Genomic DNA, 26,104 nt, shown 5'->3' with positions numbered 1-26,104 from the left:
ATACTACGTGACTGGCCAATATACTACGTGGCTCTGTGCTGTATACTACGTCACTGTGCAATATACTACGTCGCTGGGCAATATACTACGTGGCTGGACAATATACTACGTCGCTGGGCAATATACTACGTGGCTGGGCAATATACTACGTGGCTGGGCAATATACTACGTGGCTGGGCAATATACTACGTGGCTGGGCAATATACTACGTGGCTGGGCAATATACTACGTGGCTGGGCAATATACTACGTGGCTGGGCAATATACTACGTGGCTGGGCAATATACTACGTTACTGGGCAATATACTACGTGGATGGGCAATATACTATGTGGATGGGCAATATACTACGTGGATGGGCAATATACTACGTGGGCTGTGCAATATACTACGTGGACATGCATATTCTAGAATACCCGATGCGTTAGAATCGGGCCACCATCTAGTGTATATATACATACCCAGAGATCCACTTTAAACATATCAGTTAAACCCAAGCAATTCAGGTATGGGTCAGAACATTGAGATTCCATAACTAAATTTGGACATTTCCTCACAAGCTGTTAGGAGAACGTTGCCTTCAGCCATCTCATCCCACCTCCCCCCACCCGAAACAAAAGAATGTTATACGTACCGAAACGCCCTGTAACTTGGCAGAGCCAAAGCTTTCTGGTCTTTGCACTTTTTATTTCATAAGGAAGGTGAGGGGGCTGGGAGAGCCACTTATACCATAAAGTTTGTACTTCCTGTCCTTGAAGGAGCAGGAAGGAGTTAACCCCTGAGGCCCCACAGTTCTCATTGGTCTAGGGAGGCTGTAGAAACAGACTCTGTGCATACAGAGTCTAAATGTTCCATCAGAGGTACACCCTGCGAACATTACCGGATGTTTACTATGAATACTCCAACGTGAAAAGTATATCGACATTCAAACATCTAGAGGGCTCCATTCCCCCTGACACTGGCCAGGAGAGGGTTTTTTTTTGCCTACATCAAGGGAACAAAGCCCTATGGATAAGTCTTTGAAAGCATTCTTTTTCAACATTTTCTCCACTGAAGCCTAAAACTTTTGCACAGTACTGTATGTATATGTTAAAGATTTATTTTTATCAATTAAAATGCAAAGCATAAACTAAAGGGAAATCCAAATCAAATCAATATTTGGTGTGACCGCCCTTTGCCTTCAAAACAGCATCAATTCTTCCAGGTACACTTGTCACTTACAGTCTTGAAGGAACTTGGCAGGGAGGTTGTTCCAAACACCTTGGAGAATAAACCACAGATCTTCTGTGGACTTTGCTTGCACAAATCCTTCTGTCTCTGTGTGTAATCCCAGACTTGAGATCAGGGCTCTGTGAGGCCCATATCATCACTTTCAGCACTCCTTGTTCTTCTTTACATTAAAGATGCTTTATGACATTGGCTGAATGTTTGGGGTCGTCGTCCTACTGCATTAGAAATTTGGAGCCAAATCAGATACCTCCTTGAAGGGGTTGCAATGAACAATGACTCCTTGGAGCTGAAGGTCATGGACACAGTCCAGAAGAGGGCAAGCATGCAAGGTCAAGCCTTTCTTGCATCATTTGCTTAATCAAGGTCAAGTCTTTGGAGAGGACAAAGTAAAGAACTTGTATGGGGACAGGGAGGCAAATTTGATCTTGTAATCTAGAGAGATCACCTATCTCCAGCGTTGTCCATGTGAGCCATTATCACACCTGAGAAGATAAGAGTAATGGAGGACCTGGAAGGTTTTTTCCTAAGACATGGGTGACAGGAAGGTTTGAGTTTAAAACGAGGGCTGCTTGCAGTTTGGGGGAGGGGGGGAGGCAGGTCGGGAGGACTCGTTGCCCCTTCAGGAAGAGGATTTGCATAAGGAGCGAAATCTCTGGGAGAATTTAGATGGCAAGGAGTGTTCTAGGTGAACAGAGCATTCCTTCCCTACAGTAGCATCTTTGCCGACTTCATCTAGGCATTTTTCAGAGAGAAAACAGAGGCAAATGTTCCAGCTCCTTAAAACAATTTCTTTATTTTTCAGCGACTAAAACATGTCGATAGGCAGAATCCCCAGTGGATGTTCATGTACACCAATGGAACACTGACAGTCCAGCGATGCGTTTCGATCCGATGGTGGATCTTTGTCACAGCTGTGACAAAGATCCGAAATAGGATCGAAACGTGTCGCTGGACTGTCAGTGTTCGATTGGGCATGCAGTGGGAGCAAAGGAAACCTGGATGACCGCATAGTAGGCTTTTTTTTTAGCAATGTGGGCAAACAAAATAGGTGACCAATGCAACAAGGGGGAATCTTACTGGAAGAGGCCATGACGCCTGGAAAAAAAAGAAAAAACAAGAATGGTCCCAAAAGGGCAACTACAGATATCAAGTAAGGTTGGTTCAAGAGTGGTGTCCCCAATTGATACAGATGGTCGAGAGGAGGCTTGAGCTGTAGACCTCAGATGCAGAGAAGTCACCATGACTGGACTGGAAATGAGGAACAGACTTCAGAAAAAAAAAGGAAACCCTTTCACAATATATATCACCGATTGATGTGAAAGATTCTGGCCTACCCCAAGCAAGGAGGATGGTCAAGAGAAGAAACAAACCGTCCAGACAGTGGAACAAAAGTTGTATCCTAGGTACAAGCGAAGCTGCAACCTTGATTAATCAGGCAAACCACTGGAGTAGATGTTAGGGAAGGGAAAACCTCTTTGGAACAGTATGTGCCAGGGAGGCTCCAGGGGGTCCCCCAGTAGCAGAAAAATCCCCTCAAAAGTTACATAAAGGCACTATAAGCTGGTGGTTAGACCCAAGAAAATGTCTGTAAAGTAAAATACGTTAAGTAAAATAAGAGGTCCAAAGAGGTGACAGCACACGGGGAATAAAAAGAAGGGTCAATCCTCCAAGAAAAGGGGCCCTAGTAGCCCCTAGGCTAAAAAGAAGAGTGGAATAGCATGGAAGGAGTGAAGGAATTCGACTCAATCTTACGACACCCAAAAAGTCACACCTTTGGGAACTTCACAGGATTATGGGGTTACCAGCACATCGTTGAGGACGGTTGACTTTGTACTTTGGAGTGGATGGTGTTTCTTCCATTTGGGTAAAGAAAAAATTATGAAGAACATCTGCACCACCTATATATAAAAAGTTGAAGTCAACACTATTTCACCTATAGTTGAGCCCCTAGTAGAAGGTAGTTCACCTATGGTCCTGTGCCCCCCAAATGCTATTAGAGAGAAAATGTGATTCATAAGATCAGGATGCCTTTTTGCTTAGCTTTATTGTCCAGTTCTAGAGATCACATGCCCATTGTAGGCACTTTCTGTGGTGGAAAGGGATCGGAATGGATACTTTGACTGATCTGCAAGTACACAGCAAGCTGCGATTCTCCGCAGTTCTGGACAACTTTCTATTACAGCCATTTTTTAGGGCTACATTAGCTCTTCTATGGGATCAGAAGAAGATCTAGCCTTCACTCCCCCACATCGCCCCTGATCCTGGTTCCTTAGTTCTCCTTTCTTGGACTTCTTTTGTTAATCATTATCCACAAGATATCGGGAACACCCAAGACTTCAGATATTGGAGATGTTTTAACCCAGTTGACTAGCCGTCACAATTTGGACCTTGTCAAGAGTCTTTCAGTTCTTTATGCTTGCCCACTTTTCTTGCTTCCAACAGATCAACTTTAAGAACGGACTGTTCACTAGCCATCTAATAAATCCCCTCTCCCATGCCATGATCGCGAGATAATTAATGCTATTCACTGACCGATGCCATGGTCGTCAGGATAATCAATGCTATTCATTTCAGTGGTTGTAAATAACTTCCATACACACAGTAAGTCTGGTTGATATACATTTGCCATTTAAATGCTGTCTCGGTGTGAGTGCAGCTATATCCGGAGGGTAGGAATATTTTTGGTACATATGTACATTTCCTGTTGTGCATACATGCAAATCCAGTGGCTGGAGGTGCTGGGGTAGTAACGTTCAAGAGGGGAGGAAGCAATGAAAGGGTGCAGACATGAAGCCCAATGACATGTATTATCGGAAGGGTGTAGAATATGGAAACTATACACACCACGGTGCAGAAGTGAGTGTCAGAAGAAGCATGTAGCCCTTGCACCGAGCTGCGTTCCTCTTTGGTCCTTACTACATATTCACTCCATCCTAAGCTTCGTGATCAAGGCTCTTAGTTTAGCACGTAATTTATTTCGCCAAAACTATGGAAATGGTAGGGAAAAAAAAAATGAAAATCCTATCTATATGGGCTTCTTAAATGCCCTGAACATTGCTATGAAGTTAATCCACTGGATAATGGCTAGCCTAATATTACTGAGGACCGGTACTGATTAGTGATGAGTGAACGTGCTGGTATAAGGTGTTATCTGAGCATGCTCGGGTGCTAACAGAGTCTTCGGGGTGCTGGAAAATATGTACGAGTCCCTGTGGCTGCATGTCTCGGTGCTGTTCGATAGATGCCTAATAAACCATGCCTGCATGTATTTTGGCTGTCGAACAGCACCGAAGATATTTTTCGAGCACGCCGAAGACACTCCGTTAGCACCCAAGCATGCTCAGATAATACCTTTATTCCAGCGCGTTTGCTAATCACTAATACTGATGTGTTTAATACCATTTTAAAAAGTAGCACTCCAGTTATAACTACGGTATATATAATTATTTATACCCTTAGACATTGTTCTGGGCATGTGCTGAAATATTACCGATTGCTACCTTTAACCCCTTACAGACATATGACGTACAGTTACATCATACGCCAGCTCTCTGACATTGATGCAGGTTTGCAAGCTGAGCTTGCATCTTTCGGGGCAAATGATGGCTGTGTAGGCCTCTTTCACACTTGCGTCGTGGCTGCTCCGTCGCAATCCGTCGTTTTGGGAAAAAAACGCATCCTGCAAACGTGCCTGCAGGATGCGTTTTTTTCCCATAGACTTGTATTGCCATACGTCGCGTCCGTCGTGCACTGGATCCGTCGTGTTGTGGCGGACCGGCGGCACGAAAAAAACGTTAAAGGGAACGTTTTTTCGTACGTCGGCTCCGCCATTTCCGACCGCGCTCGTCCCACAAAAAGAAAGGCCTCATCTGGGTATGCGGATGGAAAACTAAAAAAAAAAAAAAAAAAAAAAAAAAAAGATTGTCTCTTGGAATAAGGGGAGGAAAAATGTTAACACAAAAATGCAAAATCGCCCAGTCAGGAAGAGGCTAATATTAACTGGTCGCAGGCCACGTGATTTCATGTATGGAGCTATTCAGTCATCTGCCCCAATATGTAGTAGGTGTAATAATAATATTAGCAAATACCTCCAATTAGAAATGTAGTATAGTTCTCCTGATAGCCTATGTTGCTTACCCCATGTGCAGGGCATTGTAGTAGCTTATGTATCCATGGTTATGACAACTCAGTGATCGTAACCATGGATACCTAAGCTATTGCAATGCCCTGCACATGCGGTAAGTGACATAGCGAATCAGAAAAACTATACTACATTTCTAATTGGAGGCATTTGTTAATATTATTACACCTACTACATATTGGGATAGGATCTTACAGATGGGAATACCCCTTTAAGTCATAGTGGCGCAGGTGCAGTACCACTCAGTCTGTAGATGGCGTTTTTGGAAGAAAGCAGCCATTTTTCTAATATTGGACAATGCCTTTTTCTCCGGCAACCCTCGCTGCTCTTCCATTTCTGTCAGTTTAGCTGTAATTCTGGAGTTATTGGAGTCAGACAGGTTACTAGGTGGCACTGAGAACTCTCTGGTTGCTATGCAGTTTTTCCCTAGCAACTAAACTTTTGGATCTGACAAAGCTGGCTTTTCACAGGCTGACGAAGAGAAGGTCAGCAGCAATTGGCGGCAATCATGTCCAGCATTCATAGGCTGCCATGTATAGGGACATTCTGGTGGAAGGAGATGGAGGGACAGATTGTAATTTTTTTTTTCCAAGATATTTTATTTCATTGAACTTATAAAAACAAAAACGAGGAACATGGCGCAGGGGCCCATGCAGGACGGGGCGTGGGTGTAACAGATAAAAATGGAGAGGCACATGTCTCATTCATTATGGATTTTGCAGAGGGTTTCAAACACTGGTATCATTAACCCCTCGTTCGTTTGTTTCTTTTTTTGGCTTAAAAAAAAAAAAAAAAAGACAAGCCACCGCCCATCTTCCATGAGAACAAGTAGTGGAGATGGCTTCATGAAAGAGAATGGATGAGGCTTTCGTTGGAAGTCAGAAATGACGACTTGTCCGTCTCTGGAAAACTTGGGCAGCGGAATATATCGGTCAGAAGATGTCGGAGCCTTGTCTGCTTCACTTTGCTTCCTGCAGGCGATTCCGCCCTGTAACCTCGCTTCTCGGACAACTTCTAATGGATCGAGATCAGTCCAACCTCACAGAAAATGTAACGCTTCTGTGAGACGATATCGGAGGACCCAAAACAGTCAAAATTTAAAAAAAAAAAAAAAGTTTTCAGGCCCAAAAATTTTATAAGAACAGAGTCATACGGCTCAGGAAACAGAGCTGTGGGGGGTTCAGAGACCACCACCCTCCTGACACAGATCCCATGGGTGCAGTCGGCTGCCAGGAAATACCTCTTGCCTCCTACTAATATAGTTCTTCATGGACGAATAAATCCAGTCTGACTCCATGTCGTGTGTGTACCCTCAGCCCTCACTTCATGGCTTGGATTCCTGCGGCTCGGAGTCTTCTTCTTCCTTCCTGTGGTGTGGAGCAGCAGGGTCGGTCAGAACGGAGCCTGCTCCCCGCTGCTGGGGCTTACGAGCGACTTCGGTTCTCCTGGTTCCCAGAGATGATGCGACTGTACAACTTCTGTTGTTCTTCTTTGAAAGCATCTTTGACCTTTTCACGTTTTAACCCTCCATCCCTGCAAAACAGAGGACAGAAAGAATTGGCCAAATCGGTTGGGCTGAGAGCAACAATGTGAAACTATCTTTCCAATCTTACCATAGTAGATCGACAAGTCCGCCCTGCCGAGCGATTGCAGACTTCACCCGGTTTGCAAACTGAACTGCGTCTTCATTTTCCTGTGATAATACAAACAAGGGTAAGATTGGGGCAGGGGTTGTGCTTCTACAAATCAGATGTCATTATTACAGAATTCAGTTAAAAAAAAAATAAAAAATTACCAGTACGATTACGGCGATACCAAACTTATCCTTTTTTTAAAAAAAAAAAAAAATCATATTTGGTTGTAGAGCATTTTTGTTGATACCATTTTGGGGTATATATAATGTTTTAATTGTTTTTTTTTTTTATAGCAGTTTTTGAGGAGTTGTTGGAAAAAGAAAAAAAAAGTAAAAAAAAAAAACCGCAATTCCTACATTATGAATCAATTTTTGCTGCTGTTCTTGCACAGGCACACTCGAGGAGCCCAGCAGCGCGCTCAAAATGACAGTACGGCGCGCTCAAAGTGAAAGTGCGGCGCACAAAGTGGCTGTGGCAAAAACTGTTAATCAAGACAGGGATTAATATGCAAATTAGAGGGCGTAATAGCGCCTTAATTAGCATTTTAAATATAAGTAGATTTTGCTGAAAATATATCATTAAAGTGCATATGCCCAATATGATAATTTTTATATGGGCAAAGTCTCCTATCAAAAATGCAGCCTTCAGTTCGTCTCCATATCTCCCACTGATCTACAATGAGCTTTACATATAATTTTGAGAAGGTGGATTTTTCACATGCAATTTTTCAGCTGCTCTTTAGAAGTGTTTAACAGCATCTCAATAAGTATGTGTAATATGAATAATATTAGCAAATACCTCCAATTAGAAATGTACAGTTCTTCTGATTAACGGTGTCACTGACTTACCCCATGTGCAGGGCCATTGCAGAAGCTTAGGTATCAATGGTTATGACCACTCATATACAGTGCCTTGCAAAAGTATTCGGCCCACTGGAACTTTCCAACCTTTTCCCACATATCATGCTTCAAAGATACCAAATGTAAATTTTTGGTGAAGAATCAACAAGTGGAACACAATTGTGAAGTTGAACGAAATGTATTGGTTATTTTACATTTTTGTGGAAATTCAAAAACTGAAAAGTGGGGCGTGCAATATTATTCGGCCCCCTTATCTTAATACTTTGTTGCGTCACCTTTTCCTGCGATTACAGCTACAGTCGCTTGGGGTATGTCTCTATCAGTTTTGTACATCGAGAGGCTGAAATTCTTGCCCATTCTTCCTTGGCAAGCAGCTCGAGCTCAGTGAGGTTTGATGGAGATCGTTTGTGAACAGCAGTTTTCAGCTCTTTCCACAGATTCTCGATTGGATTGCGGTCTGGACTTTGACTTGGCCATTCTAACACCAGGATACGTTTATTTGTGAACCATTCCATTGTAGATTTTGCTTTATGTTTGGGATCATTGTCTTGTTGGAAGACAAATCTCCGTCCCAGTCTCAGGTCTTTTGCAGACTCCAACAGGTTTTCTTCAAGAGTGGTCCTGTATTTGGCTCCATCCATCTTCCCATCAATTTTAACCATCTTCTCTGTCACTGCTGAAGAAAAGCAGGCCCAAACCATGATGCTGCCACCACCATGTTTGACAGTGGGGATGGTGTGTTCAGGGTGATGAGCTGTGTTCCCTTTACGACAAACATATTGTTTGGCATTGTTGCCAAACAGTTCAATTTTTGTTTCATCTGACCAGAGCACCTTCTTCCACATGTTTGGTGTGTCTCCCAGGTGGCTTGTTGCAAACTTTAAACAACACTTTTTATAGATATCTTTGAGAAATGGCTTTCTTCTTGCCATTCTTCCATAAAGGCCAGATTTGTGCAGTGTACGACTGATTGTTGTCCTATGGACAGACTGTCCCACCTCAGCTGTAGATCTCTGTAGTTCATCCAGAGTGATCATGGGCCTCTTGGCTGCATCTCTGATCAGTCTTCTCCTTGCTTGAGATGAAAGTTTAGAGGGACGGCCGGGTCTTGGTAGATTTGCAGTGGTATGATACTCCTTCCATTTCAATATGATCGCTTGCACAGTGCTCCTTGGGATGTTTAAAGTTTTGGAAATCACTTTGTATTCAAATCCGGCTTTAAACTTCTCCACAACAGTATCACGGACCTGCCTGTTGTGTTCCTTGGTCTTCATGATGCTCTCTGTGCTTCAAACAGAACCCTGAGACTATCACAGAGCAGGTGCATTTATACGGAGACTTGATTACACACAGGTGGATTATATTTATCATCATTAGGCATTTAGGACAACATTGGATCATTCAGAGATCCACAATGAACTTCTGGAGTGAGTTTGCTGCAATGAAAGTAAAGGAGCTGAATAATATTGCACGCCCCACTATTCAGTTTTTGAATTTCCACAAAAATGTAAAATAACCAATACATTTCGTTCAATTTCACAATTGTGTTCCACTTGTTGTTGATTCTTCACCAAAAATTTACATTTAGTATCTTTATGTTTGAAGCATGATATGTGGGAAAAGGTTGGAAAGTTCCAGGGGGCCGAATACTTTCGCAAGGCACTGTAGTATCAAGTTAGTTAGACAGCTCTTCGTGGTCGTAACTATGGATACATAAGCTACTGTAATGCCCTGCATATGAGGTAAGCAACACAGAAAATCAGAAGAACTAGACTACATTTCTAATTGGGGGCATTTGCCATTATTAATCCCTTCATGACCTTGGGATTTTTCGTGTTTGTTTTTTGCTCCCCTCCTCCTTCCCAGAGACATAACTTTTTTATTTTTCGTCAATATGGCCATGTGAGGGCTTATTTTTTACGAAATGAGTTGTACTTTTGAAAGACATCATTGGTTTTACCATGTCGTGTACTAGAAAATGGGAAAAAAATTCCAAGTGCGGTGAAATTGCAAAAAAAGTGCAATCCCACACTGTTTTTTTGTTTGGCTTTTTTACTAGGTTCACTAAATGCTAAAACTGACCAACTATTATGATTCTCTGGGTCATTACGAGTTCATAGACACCAAACATGTCTAGGTTCTCTTTTATCTAAGTGGTGAAAAAAAATTCCAAACTTTGCTAAAAAAATAAAATAAAAAAATTGCGCCATTTTCCGATACCCGCAGCGTCTCCATTTTTCGTGATCTGGGGTCGGTTGAGGGCTTATTTTTTGCGTTCCAAGGTGACGTTTTTATTGATACCACTTTTGTGCAGATTCTTTTGATCGCCCGTTATTGCATTTTAATGCAATGTTGCGGGGACCAAAAAAACGTAATTCTGGAGTTTCAAATTTTTTTCTCGTTACGCCGTTTAGCGATCAGGTTAATGCTTTTTTTTATTGATAGATCGGGCGATTCTGAACCCGGCGATACTAAATATGTGTAGGTTTTTTTTTTTTTTTTATTGTTTTATTTTGAATGGGGCGAAAGGGGGGTGATTTAAACTTTTATATTTTTCTCTTTTTTTTTTTTTTTTTTACCTTTTGCCATGCTAGAAGCTGGCACAACTCGATCGGCTCAGCTACATAGCAGCGATCATCAGATCGCTCCTATGTAGCTGAATTCCTGCATTGTTATGAATGCCAACAACAGGGTGGCGCTCATAGCAATCCGGCATCAGCAACCATAGAGGTCTCAAGGACCTCTCTGGTTACTGTGCAGACGCATCGCTGACCCCCTATCATGTGACGGGGGTCGGCGATGCGCTCATTTCCGGCCCGATGGCCGGAAGCGTCGGTTAAATGCCGCTGTCAGCGCTTGATAGCGGCATTTAACTAGTTAATAGCGGCGAGTGGTTCGTGGTTCAAAACAGCTGACATGTCCCGGCTTCACTCACCGCCGGAGCCCAAATCAAAGCGGGGGTTCTGACCTCGGACGTACTATTCCGTCCAAGGTCAAAAAGAGGTTAATATTACACCTACTACATATTGGGAGAAGATCTTGGAAATGGGAACACCATGTTAAGGAAAAAAAATGCACTCTTTAATAAGTAGGTGGAAATAAAAGTTACATTTTAATATTTATAGAATTTTTAGCTAGGGTCTATTTGCCTTTGGCAATTAGTAAATAATCCGTAATAACCCTACGCTGATTCTTCTGACCAGTTGAGGGATTACTAATTGTCAGCACATTTACAAGGCCCTCAGTGACTGGCCTGATGTAATATGTAGTAAGGGCTTGCCAGGGATGGGACAGGATCACCAGACGAGACGCAGCGCTGACCTCTATGATGAAACTTGTCTGCAATCAGCTTTTGCAATGAGCCACTAACCAGACATCCGAGACTTGCTGATTCTGGAGAATATATATATCTGTATTAGTTTAGAAATGCAATATATTAAGTATTATCTCCGTCCTTCTCCAGTCTTATCATATCCACTGGGTTACAGGAAAGACTGAAGCTGGACCTTCCTCCGGCTGCTCTCTATCGATCAATGACTGAGCAAACAAACCCATGTCTGGAAATATTTATGCCTATCTATGCAAGGGGTAAGACGTGAGGATTTTATGTAACAGGACATTAGCGTTTACAATTGAATTCTACTTCCGGCAAATTGTTTAATCCTGGCGATATTTCAAAGCAGGAGCAAGTGTGGACAACTAGCGTCGAGCACAAGATTATAGGAGGTCACGGAGCGCTACTGCAGATCGTCAATGCAATTAAGATCAGAAGGGAATATGATAATTGTAGGAAAATGGTCCGGACTGGTACTTGGTCCATGGAGAATTAGCACAACAGCTGGTACGTGGCAACAAACCGACTTTACCTACTAAGAAGAACTTCTGCTCAAGTTCATAAATGTATAAAGGGACATTTATCAGGAATTTTTCAGGCTCCTCTTAGTTCTGGTGGTGGGGGAACCTTGTCCCGAGACCACCACCAATTTTTGCCATCTGTGCAAGCTACATCCATGTGTTATTACCTGCCGTGTCATAGGAGGTAGGTACCAGACGCTGCACACGATGGCCCAGCTGGTCATCATTCGCAGGAGGTAGGTGATCATCCCATATTTGCTGCTGTTGTAGAAAGCTTCGCCAAAGCGAGGATCATACTGTGCAGGTAAGAAAGAGTCAGGGACACCACAAATCTCAGTCTATTGCTAAAGCTTTACCCAAGATCCCTGAGCTCACCTTGATAGCCACGGGATACACAGTGGCTCCGACTTCGAAGCTTCCCTTCTTGAACATCATGACGGATGTGTTATTGATGCAGGTCCCTGAAAAGAGAGAAATCGGCAGAACGGGAATTTACGACGTCTGTACAAACAATTAAGCTGGGTTCACATTGCGTTAATGTGTGCACGCTAACGGACAGCGTTGCACGGCGAAAATGTCGCAATTAACGCCGTGCAACGGGGCCGTTAGCGTGCCCATTGACAGCAATGTCAATTTCTCCTGCAGCGCATCACTAGCGCGTGCCTTTTTCGGCTCGCGCTAGTGATGTGCCGTTCTTCTGTGACGCGCCTCGGACGCTGCTTGCAGCGTCCGCGGCGCGCCCGAGGTCCGTTCCCCGCTCTCGCAGATCGGGGATCTGCGAGAGTGGGGACGTTAACGCAACCCCTAACACGGCCCCTAAATAAACATTGCGTTAGCGCAATCCGCTAGCGCTAAACGGATTGCCCTAAAGCAATGTGAACCTAGCCTTAGGGAATTCTTTCGTGTGATTGCATTTTTCCAAATGAACAGTGAAAGTGCTGAAACTCTTCAAATCAATCCCCACGCAGACACGAGTGGCATAAGAGGTGTGTCGCATTTTGCAAAGAGGTGCATGATATTTAAAAAAGACTAACATCGTTCCGCTCTTACCTTCCGGAAATATTAGGATGGGAAGTTTACTTTTGTCTTGTACGTGATCTGTCAGTCTGGGGGAAAGGAAAGGGATTGTTAGAACAGATTACAATAGGAAGGATGCTGGGGAAAAAAATCAAGGGGGTTCAAATGGTTGGTCAAGTTATGTCGTAGAGATGAAAGTATTCGGTGATCTCAATATCGAGCTCTGATCTGCACTTGTGTGGGGCCTGGATGCTCAGGACGGTAATCTATCGAGAAAGGATCTGCACTTGTGTGGGTCCTGGACGCTCAGGAAGAGGATCTCACTTTCGAGGACTGATCTGCACTTGTGTGGGTCCTGGACGTTCAGGACGGAGATCTCACCATCGAGCTCTGATCTGCACTTGTGTGGGTCCTGGACGTTCAGGACGGTGATCTATCGAGAACTGATCTGCACTTGTGTGGTCCCTGGACGCTCAGGACGGTGATCTCAGTATGGAGCTCTGATCTGCACTTGTGTGGGTCCTGGACGTTCAGGACGGAGATCTCACTATCGAGGGCTGATCTGCACTTGTGTGGGTCCTGGACGCTCAGGACGGTGATCTCACTATCGAGGATTGATCTGCACTTGTGTGGTTCCTGGATGTTCAGGACGGTGATCTCACTATCGAGGGCTGATCTGCACTTGTGTGGGTCCTGGACGCTCAGGACACGAATACACAACTTTTAATATTTTCTCTCTCTGGAAATCTGTGTCCCCCGGTTAGTAAAGAAAGTCCATCCAGGAGATACCTGTAGATTAGAGGTCATCTGATACAACATTTCCATCGGCATCCTCAATTATAGATAAGATTATCCACCAGTAAGTTCCACACATTCCCCTTTCCCACCCATGAATTATCTTGTAAGATCTAGACTGTGTCTGACTTTCGATGCATTTAACAAAAATTTCAGCACTGACGGAGATAAGAATAGTGAGTCTTTGTTGTGAATAATTTTTCTAATTATATTTAGATCCGGCACCAAGAAACGGATAACGTCAAATATTTCGACCAACAGGTGGTCTTTATCAAGGATGTCTGGGTCAGATACGGCTTGGTATGTACAGGATAGGGCATAGGTGAATAGCCCGGTGACAGACACTCGGCTATACCTGACCCAGACGTTCTTGGTAAAGACTACCTGTTGGGCAAAACATTGGAAGTTATCTGTTTCTTGGTGCCGAATCTAAATAAAACGTGAAAAATTATTCACGACAAAGACTCACTATCAGGTTCGCTCCAATCACCGTACCTTTTAGCTACAAGATGGCGATCTTTGACTTCTGACCGTTCGAACCAGACATGTGGACAGGCCTTCACCATGGCTCTTTGTATGATTCCCATTAAACCACCATGGACTTGTCCAACCTACAAAAAAGAAATCCAAATATAAAGACCACATCAGGGGGCGGAAACAGAGAGTTGGGAGGTAACCAAACACTCACCATAGCGTAGTACCCATCGCTGGCCAGGATGATGACGTCTATCGGGGAGGTGTGATTGGCCACACAGATGCCCCCTTTCCTCGGACGGTTCTCACTGATGAAGACAGAGCGTAAAAGTCGTACACATCACAATACTGTACAGGAAAGTCCAGATACAGCAGAATACATCAGACAAGGATTTTTGCCACAAATCCGTTGCTACGTGAAGATTGTGTGGCCTTGAACTTGCGCTCATTTTTTCATAAGATAACTGTGGATGGATCAAAACTCCTATATTTATTGTACTTTAATTTGCTGTGAAATCCACAAAGCAAATCCCCCAAATCTGGAGTGGCCCGAATGCAGGTCACCATTGCCAATCCCCAGCAGACATGGAGGCCTGGACTTACCTGCCATGATATGTAATGATTGCAGTGAGGGCCCGCACGCAGATCCGATAACACATAAGGTGCACGTGCTTACTCAGGAACTCCTTGGACCTACAGAGATCATATGCATCAGAAAACAATGCTGACAAAATGAAATAATAAAAAAAAAGCAGAGCAAGTGTCCAGCATGGTCTTTTCTGAGCTTAGAGGGGTTAAACTGGATTAAGGCTAAGAGCTCAGCGCAGGCTGCAATTTACCAACACACCTTCTGTTAATGTGACGTCCTAGATGGCTCTTTCCAAGGACCACAGCTGTAAGGAGACAGGCTGTGCTTACATGAACTCTGCAGGATCAAGTGCCAACGTCTGCTCTCAGCGTACGAGCAGGGAGGCAAAAATGAAGTCCGTCCCCCCAAACAGCTATGGAGATAAGTATATGGGTACTCAACCTTAAAGGATAACCCCGGCACAGCTCCCTTCCCTAATGATTTTCTGGTGCCTGCACAGCCAGCGACGGCACAAGGCGCCGAGCTCAATGACTAGCTGCAGCGCTATAGACATTACGTCAGTACAGCAGACAATAACAGACGTTGGTGGACACGCAGCGCTGGACCCAGGGAGGGCGAGTAAATCACAGTATGCTTAATCTTATTATCGGTGGAGGTCCAACCACTATGACCCTCCCTGATTTATGACTACGGCAGATGACATGTCTCCATATGTACGGGGTGATAGTGTGCGTCCACGACTACCACGACACGTCTATGGGTATATCTGACTATGGCTCCTATGGACAGTACATGGGGCGGCCATCAGACATATGCAGCCTCTCTCCATTCACATGGGTGGGACGCTGTACTGGTGTCGGGTGCGGACCCCCGCTGATATATTTATCGCCTTCCCTGTGATAGATTGGTGGGATTGATCAGCATTCCCAACATTTCTGCTACAATAATTACTAAAGAGACTGACGATAGATCATTTCTTGGCAGCAGGGAGCAAGCGGGAAAAGGCGTCCTGCTCATGTAGCGGTACTGGGGGGAAGCCTGCTGTGACTACTGGGAAAGCGATGGCTGGACCTAGGAAGACAGTGTGATAGTGGGCTGGGAAACGAGGGGTGCGAGGCCGGGCTGACTTGAGCTCGCTTGCTGGACACTTGCTCCTTCACCACCGGCAATGTGCCTCCTATTTTCCAGGCCCCCATTACACACAGCAGTAAGGTAACGGTACAGTGTTAGATACTTACCGGCCATTCGGCAAGTATCCGACTAGTGTAGTACCAAACACTAAAAGTCCGACCCCCGTGAAAGCCAGAGCAATCCTAAAAGGAGACCGGGGAGACCATCAGCACTGCGTGCTCACGTACCGCCACTCCGCTTCCCCATAGCTCCCCCGCGGCGCAGTTACCTGAGGGGCAGCAGGAAGGTGTACCGGACCAGCATGCCCAGACCCCACAGCACGGTGAGCCGCAGACTAATGTGCTGAAAGTTGTAGTTGGTTCTGCTCAGCAGGTTCCAGGTCTCCAGCTCCTCCGCAGAGAAGCGTTTGGTCACCTCATCGTCCATGATGCTCTCCATGCCCTGCCGACAGAAGTAAAAGATGTCCGACAGCTCGAACTCCGGCTTGTCCAAGGAGCGGCCGTTGCCCCGCAGATCCCAGATCCCCTCCTCCAGGGAGGTGCTATCCTTAGCGATGATTCCTGGGCGTTGTGAAAAAGGAGAACACAGAAGATGATGGGTGTAATAGTCACTACCCTCACGTTTGTATGGGAATGGATCTGGTGTAGCGAGAGCAAGTCGGGATTTTTGGGGGGTTGTTAGGAAACACTGGTCTTACAAAACTTACCACCAAATGTGAAATAGTGACACATGCTCACTAGCCAAACACTCAATTGCTAGCATACCCTAGAAAACCAGAGCCTGACGCTCATCACCACGGACCACCAGGGACGGAGAAATTACCTTAGGGCTTCTTTGCCCTAGACCACCAGGAACCTAAACTCCCCTTCACACACAAGCTACCCTAGTCCCCTAGAGATGCGGCCACTCACTTACTTGCCTGCCCTACACCACCAGGGCCTATGGCACAATATTTGGGCATTACGTGAGCTGTACGGTTCATTAATTGGGAACTTTACCGCAATATGTGTCCAAAGGATAAGTGATGACTTTCAGGTAAGAAGGGATCTGACAGCGGAGACTCACACAGAAAAAATGGGGCTTGTCGAAATAGATCATACAATTCATTCACAAGGGCCTGCTGGAGGTTGACAGCGGCTGCACTCTTTTTCCTGCAGTCACATAGACAATGAATGGAGCAGTGGCAAGGATGCAAGACCACCTCGTCCATAGATACAGCGAGTGTGCTACTGTCCCCCTGCTCGAGGGTAACGGGACGCCGATCTTGTGATCTTGGAGGGGGTCCTACTCAATTCCAGCCATAGACTGGATCAGTCTGTGCCCGGCATATGACAAGAAGTGGTCTCGCTCGCGGCAGAAGACGTCAGAGGACTGTAAATAGAAAATGTCAGCAAGACGGGAAGAACAGGAAGCATGACGATTGCAGAATGGAAAAACACGAGCATACACGAAAAGTGGAGCAGAAGAGTCAGATGGACAAAATAAGGGACAGCAACAAGGGCCAGGATCCAGTGTCGCCTGAAATAGAGGGATAACCAGAGCATGGAAATACAGGGGGCAGAGAACGCTATGCCGGCGAGGTGAGCGCACATACCATTGGTGAGAGGCTTGTACAGCGTGTGACTGTTCTCCTTCACTCCTCTCTCGATCCGCAGAGTGGCCCACTGCAAAACAAGGCAGCGTCAGACACGGAAACAGAACCAGTCATTACATACAACTCATCGCATTACCGGAGATCAGTCAGGCGGAGAGCACAAGGGCTTGGGCATACTTGTTGACTGTTTCCATCAGAAAATCACATGTCCTGGCTATGCCCAGACTTATTCAATAGGAAGCCTCGCAGCGCTGCTTTAAGGGTGTGTGTGTGTCTCTCCTCATAAGAGCCTCGCAGCTCTGCTCTACAGGGGTCTCCTCACAAGAGCCTGGCAGTGCTGCTCTACAGGGGTCTCCTCACAAGAGCCTGGCAGTGCTGCTCTACAGGGGTCTCCTCACAAGAGCCTGGCAGTGCTGCTCTACAGGGGTCTCCTCACAAGAGCCTGGCAGTGCTGCTCTACAGGGGTCTCCTCACAAGAGCCTCGCAGTGCTGCTCTACAGGGGTCTCCTCACAAGAGCCTGGCAGTGCTGCTCTACAGGGGTCTCCTCACAAGAGCCTCGCAGTGCTGCTCTACAGGGGTCTCCTTACAAGAGCCTCGCAGCGCTGCTCTACTGGAGTCTCCTCATAAGAGCCTCGCAGTGCTGCTCTACAGGGGTCTCCTCACAAGAGCCTCGCAGTGCTGCTCTACAGGGGTCTCCTTACAAGAGCCTCGCAGCGCTGCTCTACTGGAGTCTCCTCATAAGAGCCTCGCAGCGCTGCTCTACAGGGGTCTCCTCATAAGAGCCTCGCAGTGCTGCTCTACAGGGGTCTCTTCATAAGATCCTCGCAGTGCTGCTCTACAGGGGTCTCCTCATAAGAGCCTCACAGTGCTGCTCTACAGGGGTCTCCTTACAAGAGCCTCGCAGCGCTGGTGTGTGTGTGTGTGTGTGTGTGTCTCCTCACAAAAGCCTCGCAGTGCTGCTCTACAGGGGTCTCCTCCTAAGAGCCTGGCAGTGCTGCTCTACAGGGGTCTCCTCAGGATGTAACTCAGGATCAGTACAGGATCAGTAATGTAATGTATGTACACAGTGACTGCACCAGCAGAATAGTGAGTGCAGCTCTGGAGTATAATACAGGATGTAACTCAGGATGAGTAATGTGATGTATGTACACAGTGACTGCACCAGCAGAATAGTGAGTGCAGCTCTGGAGTATAATACAGGATGTAACTCAGGATGAGTAATGTGATGTATGTACACAGTGACTGCACCAGCAGAATAGTGAGTGCAGCTCTGGAGTATAATACAGGATGTATCTCAGGATGAGTAATGTGATGTATGTACACAGTGACGGCACCAGCAGAATAGTGAGTGCAGCTCTGGGGTATAATACAGGATGTAACTCAGGATGAGTAATGTGATGTATGTACACAGTGACTGCACCAGCAGAATAGTGAGTGCAGCTCTGGGGTATAATACAGGATGTAACTCAGGATCAGTAATGTATGTACACAGTGACTGCACCAGCAGAATAGTGAGTGCAGTTCTGGGGTATAATACAGGATGTAACTCAGGATCAGTAATGTATGTACATAGTGACTGCACCAGCAGAATAGTGAGTGCAGCTCTGGGGTATAATAAAGGATGTAACTCAGGATCAGTAATGTAATGTATGTACACAGTGACTGCACCAGCAGAATAGTGAGTGCAGCTCTGGGGTATAATACAGGATGTAACTCAGGATCAGTAATGTAATGTATGTACACAGTGACTGCACCAGCAGAATAGCGAGTGCAGCTCTGGGGTATAATACAGGATGTAACTCAGGATCAGTAATGTAATGTATGTACACAGTGACTGCACCAGCAGAATAATGAGTGCAGCTCTGGGGGTATAATAAAGAATGTAACTTAGGATCAGTAATGTAATGTATGTACACAGTGACTGCACCAGCAGAATAATGAGTGCAGCTCTGGGGGTATAATAAAGAATGTAACTTAGGATCAGTAATGTAATGTATGTACACAGTGACTGCACCAGCAGAATAGTGAGTGCCGCTCTGGAGTATAATACAGGATGTAACTCAGGATCAGTAATGTAATGTATGTACACAGTGACTGCACAAGCAGAATAGTGAGTGCAGCTCTGGAGTATAATACAGGCTTTCTATAGTGAATGAAATCATGTTTTTTCCTATCTACATATAAACACAAAGTGGACATCCCCATTAATTACTTGGACTCATACACTAAATAGTAATATGGCCGTGTCCCTTTTACTCACAAGTCACTATTAAAACAACGTAGAGGACTCACCGTGAAAATTTGGAGCAAGGTTTTCATATACAACCGGCGGATGCCAAACGACACCCCAAATATTGCTGGGACGATGATGAAGATGAGCAGGAGGGTGATCCACAAAGTAACCGACAGGCCCAGGAGGTTACACAGCAAGCTGTCAAAGGGGAGCAGGGAGCTCATGGTGTGAGCCAGGCAGCGGCTGAGGGGGCGAGGACCAGATGAGACAAATCCTACAAACTGGAGGGGAACTTGAGGTTTTGTTACTCCCGTGTGACCAGCGGCAGAATACAATGGACAGGTGACATAACTGGAGGTGGATGGGTAAAATGGCTTTTTAATTTGATTTTCCAACACTTTTCCAGTGGTGCCAGCTTTGCAGCGTTCGTCCCTGGCAGTGCCCACTCACAGGCTGATGTCCGGCGTCTCTAGCCCCAGCCAGGTGAGGTATCTGTGCAGCAATGGTAACAGCGATCCTCCATCCACGCTCATCTGTGACGACCGCCGACCATGGCCACGCTCAGTCCTGACAGCCGTGGTACCCACAATCAGGGTCTGCTCTCCAGTCCAGTCTTAACAGAGCCCATCCTGGCACAGGCATGTCTTGGTGGTCAGGGTCTGGGAGGCGGCGTTCAACTACTCCCCTCACCGGGCATACGTCGGCTGCGGCCGTGCCCCTGACCTTCTCCTCCTCCTGGGCAGGAACGCAAGTGCCAGCCTGCATGAGACAGACACAGACAGCCGGTTAGAGGATGGCAGCCAAGACTCAGGGTCAAAAGGAGAAAAAGAGGAAAAGCAAAGAGAGAAGAGAGGGGAGGAGGCTGAAGTGGAAAAGTCAGGCGTCTGTGCAGGAAAGTATGTGCGGGTGAGGGTCACGTTGCCGGGTGTTGCGCCACCTACATAGGTGTTTGTGTCTAAACAGACGCAAGTCCCAGCACATATTGTACAAGAAGACAACAATCGTCACCTAACACAACACACAAAAGAAGTCACATCTCGCTCAGCAGACTATGTGGCCGCCAGACTGGGACCCTTGGAATGTATTTGCATCTCTCTTTTTGCTCCCCTTTAATGGGGACCTTTCTTAAAATCAGGATGGGTCAGATTTTGTAGTATAGATCAATTCCAATTTTGCATTTATGGGGCAACGGACTGTGCAAGACCCCACTCACAAGAGCGCAATATAGCGTGCATGCAACACTGATAATTATCTGCTACTGTACCCATTTGTGCTTTGTGGGGGCTATAAAGGGGGTCTTCGTGATTGGCCAGGTCAACCAGTCTCATAGACTTTGAATGGAGCCCCTCTGTTCCAACAGGGGATACGGGACCCCCTGTTCTCAAGATCCCGTGAATAGACAAAAAGCGTCAATTCCAGAAAATTTGCTAAAAGGGGTTGTCCAGGCCTGGGACACAAGTATGTGACTGTAGAGCCGGGATGGTGTGTGGTCACGTGCAGATTACTCCCATCCGTCTCCGCTCAATGCACTTCTATTAAGACAGATCAAACATGTCTAGTTGGCAAATCACATACATGGAGTCACGTGGCAGCCCGAGCGCTGAAACAGTGACTGCAGACTTATGTCCCAAGCCTGGAAAACCCCTTTAAGAGGGAGCCTGTCATTAGAGTGAAGCTGGTGTAACCTCATTACACAGGACCGAGCTGCGGCCTCTCAGACAATATATAAAAAACACCAGAGGGCAAATGGGGCGAGACCCTTGGTTAGGACAATACAGCAGATGAAACATCAAGCTTTTTTGTATGAAACGCGGACGTTTATATTTCCGAAAAAGAAATCTGTCAGCAAAAATTCACACCCCAAACTATTTTTTTTGCCCGTGTAGCTCTTTCCAAGTCCGTTCCTCAGTTAACGAGAAATCAGGGTCTGAATTGATATGTAAATGGGGCTGAAGAGCTATGGTAGATCTGACGCCTCTGTCACTCCAGCTCTATTCATCCTCCTGTATGACTGACAGTCTCTGATAATAGTCATTTTTGTTTCTAAAGCGCCAACATATTCCGCAGACAATAAAGACATTACAGACTAACACATCACTCAGATACCAGGAGGAGTGAGGGTCCTGCTCACAAGCTACAAACTATGAGGAGATAAGGGGGGACACGAAAGGTGAATGGTAAAAGTACTTGTATTGTACAATGCAGCCATAATATACTGAGTAGGGTCTGCACATAACGCTGCATGAACCGGTCACCAGCCAGTATGTCTACAGCACAGGACAGAGGGCTAATAAGTGCATGGAGGGTGTGAACAGACGCCACGAGGGTCCTGATTCTGAAGAAAATTTTGTAGGAGCCAAACGGGGATAGTTACATAAGTGAGGGGAGGCGATATGCCCGTTTAAGGAAATGCATTTTTAGGCCATGTTGAAAACTGTGGGTATTGGGACTTAATAGCGTTCACATGGGTAGAGCATTCTAAAGAATTGGCGCAGCATGTGAGAAGTCTTGGAAACAGGAAAGGGAGGATCGGATTATTGAGGATGCTAGTTTATTAGCAGAACGGAGGGCACGTAGGGTGGTAGACAGACGAGGGAGGAGATGTGGGGGGAGCTGAAGTGTGGAGCGCTTTGTGGGTGAAAGCGGTAAGTTTATATTGGATTCTGTAGTGGATGGGTAACCAGTGTAATGACTGGCACAGGGTGGAGGAATCGGTGTAGCGGTTGGAAAGGAATATGATCCTGGCTGCAGCATTCAGGACAGTTTGGAGAGGGGAGAGTTTAGTAAAAGGAAGAGTGATTAGTAGAGAGTTGTAATAGTCCAGACGAGAATGAATAAGAGTTCCAGTAAGAGTTTTTGCCGAGTCAAAGGTGAGAAAAGGTTGAATTCTAGAAATGTTTTGAGGTGACGGTGGCATGAGCGAGCCAGAGATCGGATGTGGGGAGTGAAGGAAAGATCTGAATCAAATGCCACTAAGACAGTGGACATGTTGCAGGGGAGTAATAGCAGAACCACACATGGAAATGGTAATATCAGGCATAGGTACCGGTAGGTTAGTGGAGGGAGGAAACACAAGGAGTTCAGTTTTTGACAGATTCAGTATTAGATAAAGGGAGGACATGATGCTAGAGACAGCAGAAAACCTCTATGCTGTGTGACTTCAGGCCATCATGAAGCAGGAGGAGGCAGGGAACAGAGCTGGAGTGACGGAGGTTTCAGATCTACCATAGCCGTCTTCAGCCTCACGTACATAATTCAACTGTTGATTGTGAACGGACTTTGAAAGCACTACATGGGCAATACTCCCCAATCTCAGCCTTCTCTGGTATCCAGTGCCGCTCTGGTGCTCTTCTGGGTCACATGTTTGCAGTTCTGACTCGCCGGGTCACAATGAGCTCTATACCTGAACCGGAAGAGGCCTTTACAATGCAAGTGATTAGAGCCTATTCCTGATGTGGCACAGACTCACATTTCCCGCTCAGGCATGAAGCCCAGTGTGATATAGAGTCAGAATAGAACAGATAGAAGCAAGGACCTGAGCACCACAAGGCCCAGGAAGATGCTTCACATAGGATTTATATCAGTATTTCACACCGCAGTAGGAAGTCCGAAGATGTGTAGGCAAAGGTCACTGCACGTATGTCAGGGGGTCCAGAGTATGGGGTGGGCTTCCCCTGAAAGGACAACAAGGACCAAGTTGTGCATCAGGTTTGCGGGTGCGAACTGAAGAGGAACAAAGCGATGATGGGACTGAAGAAGACTGTGATCGATCCAAGTGGGAATCCACAGACACTACATGTACGGTACAGTCACACAGGTCTAACCCGGATAAAAGATAAATGTGGTATAGATAGATAGATAGATAGATAGATAGATAGATAGATAGATAGATAGATAGATAATAGATAGATGATAGACAGATGACAGATAATAGATGACAGATAATAGATAGAGACAGATAAATCGATAATAGATACATAATACCGGTAAATAGATAGATGATAGATAATAAATAGATAGATATGAGCTAGAAGATAGAAGACAAAACTGATAGATAAATAGATAATAGAAGATATTTTAATCAGCGACCATTTAAAAAAAAAAAAAAAAAAACTCTTTGCCCTCTTATGATTTTTATTCCATTTTTCTTTTCATTATTCCTTTAAGTTCCATTAAGGGGGCGGGTTCCCTTTGATTGTACCAGAGTCACTCAACTGCTGCAAAGGGTTAAATCTTACTACGTGACATAGTGGGTCAGAATAGGGGGAGACCATTAGTGGGTTAATGAGCGCTGTATAAAAAATAAAGACATTTAAAAATAAATGAAAACAACCCACCCTGTCCCGGGGGTGAGCAGGCAGCCGGACCCCTTTATTAGCAGCCGGACCCCTTTATTAGCAGCTGGACCCCTTTATTAGCGCCCTCCTAAGAGCAGCCATGGGATCCAGCTGCCCTGTACCATTTCCCTGCTGCCCTCAGTGTCTCACTTTGGCATTTCTATGGCTGCAGTCCCCCTGCCCCGGGGGTCCATCCCCAGCCACGGAATGAGCCAGGAATGTTTATCATAGGGACACAGCCCTTTAAAACTTCCCTTGCAGAGGATGAGACGACGGCTGTGATTGGCTGCCGGCGCCAGTGGTCTGATCTGCTGGCAGCTACACATGGCACAGCGCTGACAATGGGCAGAGCAGGCGACATATGACGTCATCCCCCACACTGACCACGTGTGACGTCACCGCCCTACACACCATACGGAGATACCTAGAGAAGCCACCAAGCGCCTACGTCAGACATTGATAAAGCGCCATACGCAGCCGGCAGAGCGGCACTCACTTCCTCCCACCGCCGCCTCAGAGCCTCATATACACACACAGCAGCCGGTACAGCGCTGCGCCCGGACCCGGTGCCCGTTTCTTACCCTCTCGCCTTCGTTCACGATCTTTGCGCGCTCCCTCTGTTCACAGACTCTCCAATGACGTCATGACGTAGGTGCGGGCAGCGCGCACGGTCTGGAAACGATAGAGAGGAATGTAAGGAGAGACCTGAGCATTGGCGCCACCTGGTGGTAAGATTGCGGTACTACATCAGACACTGCAGAATGGTCAATGACTACCGAGAGTACAAAATACGGCTACCAAGTTTTGTTGGCCAATTTTCTTTTCCTTCCAAGAGCTATATATATATATATATTTTTTTTATTTTAAATCTCAGAACTAGCTTTGAGTGACACTGACACCACACCACTTATGTTATGATTTATTTAAAGGGGTTGTCCAGGCTTGCAGGGCTCAAGTTTGCTGTTACTTTATGTGACTACAGACTTGTTACTCCTTACAGCATGCCCTGTGCACGTTTGTCTGGATTTTCCGGTGGTGGTTGCGACGTGCATGACCGCAAGTATGTGATTTGGATACATATGGTCACATGGAGTCTAGACGTGTGTGGTCTCGCTTAATACAAGTGAATGGAGTGAGGCCGGACACGTCTAGTCGGAATGTGGCTGGGAGTATGAAAATCACATATCTTCGGCTGGGAGCGGCGGAGTGGTCAGTTACCCCTGGGAGTGGCGGAGTGGTCAGTTACCCCTGGGAGTGGCGGAGTGGTCAGTTACCCCTGGGAGTGGCGGAGTGGTCAGTTACCCCTGAGAGTGGCGGAGTGGTCGGTTACCCCTGGGAGTTGAATGTACGGCAGAATTTGAGAAAAACAGTGTTACGACCCCCCTGTGATGGGTTTTAAAGGAATACACTGTCGCAGATGATATTTTTCAATCTACACAGTGAGTTTTCCAAGCACTTTTTTTGCATTGTAATACACCAGTGCCACCTAGCGGCTTTACTGAGAACTGCATCTGCCAACCTATCTGCAGTCCCAGAATCTTTTGGCACTCTGCCCTCTGACTTTGCTTAGATATATGAAAGGCTTTCCTCCTTCTCAACTAATAGCAACTATAAATACTATCAAGTGTCAGTCAGTGGATCTACACATTGATCCTGACAAATTCTTGACATTTGAAGAGAAAAGCATTATATCCATGTAGTATTTCGTAGAGAAATGTCTCTGCAGACCTGGAACATTGTATCCACTTCCAATACCCTATACTGATAAACTTGGAATCTGTGTATTGAATTTTTCTCCTACATCTCCCAGAGGAAGTAATATGAGTCCCAGCAAGTCGCAATCTGCAGGTGAGAAGCCGAGGCTTATGCCAGAGGAAGCGACTGTCAGTGCTCCTCAGCCACATCATCTCAGGAGCAGGGACCAATGTTTCAGGAGACAGCACAGACCCTGAACCTACTCTGAAGCCGGTGTCTGCGCAGCTTCTGCCATTTATATAAGCACCATTTTTTCTGCTGCATATGCGGTTGAGAGAGCCCCCCATGTTCCTGGTAAACCACCTCCTCCAGGTGCCCCTCCAAGGCCTTTATTGGGAATATTCCTTAACTCGAAGAACAGGGATCTTTTATTACAACTCACAAGGTGGGATCAAGTAATTCAACATGAAATTGTCACTGTATTGCTATTCCAAGACTTTTTCTGGCCTACCGGCACTCA

At 45.9% G+C, this 26,104-nt stretch overlaps 2 protein-coding genes across 3 annotated transcripts in view; both read right to left on the bottom strand.

Annotated features, from left to right (window-relative positions):
* LOC143774528 (inositol polyphosphate-5-phosphatase A-like) overlaps window positions 1–752 on the bottom strand; it is a 75,295-nt gene extending 74,543 nt beyond the window's left edge. Inside the window, exon 1 of one of the 2 annotated variants that reach the window (XM_077262194.1) lies at window positions 633–752. The gene's annotated coding sequence lies outside the window, so the exon portion shown is untranslated. The remainder of the gene's footprint in view (window positions 1–632) is intronic. The other variant, XM_077262192.1, reaches the window with a different exon arrangement.
* A 5,376-nt stretch (window positions 753–6,128) lies between these two features.
* Window positions 6,129–24,607, bottom strand: GPAT4 (glycerol-3-phosphate acyltransferase 4). The gene is made up of 13 exons (XM_077262191.1): window positions 24,471–24,607; window positions 19,612–20,311; window positions 17,319–17,388; window positions 15,993–16,284; window positions 15,832–15,906; window positions 14,608–14,697; window positions 14,219–14,312; window positions 14,026–14,141; window positions 12,769–12,824; window positions 12,094–12,179; window positions 11,886–12,014; window positions 6,983–7,062; window positions 6,129–6,902 (listed from the first exon to the last, which is right to left on the bottom strand). The coding sequence occupies exons 2-13, from the start codon at window positions 19,774–19,776 to the stop codon at window positions 6,794–6,796; spliced, it is 1,362 nt and encodes a 453-aa protein (XP_077118306.1). The 5' UTR covers window positions 19,777–20,311; window positions 24,471–24,607; the 3' UTR covers window positions 6,129–6,793.
* Window positions 24,608–26,104: the final 1,497 nt, after the last annotated feature.

Source organism: Ranitomeya variabilis, chromosome 5 (assembly GCF_051348905.1).
Source record: "Ranitomeya variabilis isolate aRanVar5 chromosome 5, aRanVar5.hap1, whole genome shotgun sequence".
NCBI classification, from domain to species: domain Eukaryota; kingdom Metazoa; phylum Chordata; class Amphibia; order Anura; family Dendrobatidae; genus Ranitomeya; species Ranitomeya variabilis.
Note: the sequence above shows the minus strand (reverse complement) of the source record. Positions and strands in the feature narration are given on the sequence as shown.

Bases quoted from the DNA above. Each gene is read 5' to 3' on its own strand.
- GPAT4 (XM_077262191.1), bottom strand. From the start codon at position 19,776: ATGAGCTCCCTGCTCCCCTTTGACAGCTTGCTGTGTAACCTCCTGGGC. The intron at 14,142-14,218 runs GTGAGTGTTTGG...TCTTTTTTGTAG, and splicing joins GCGATGGGTACTACGCTATG to GTTGGACAAGTCCATGGTGG. The intron at 6,903-6,982 runs GTAAGATTGGAA...TCTGTTTTGCAG, and splicing joins GGACTTGTCGATCTACTATG to GGATGGAGGGTTAAAACGTG.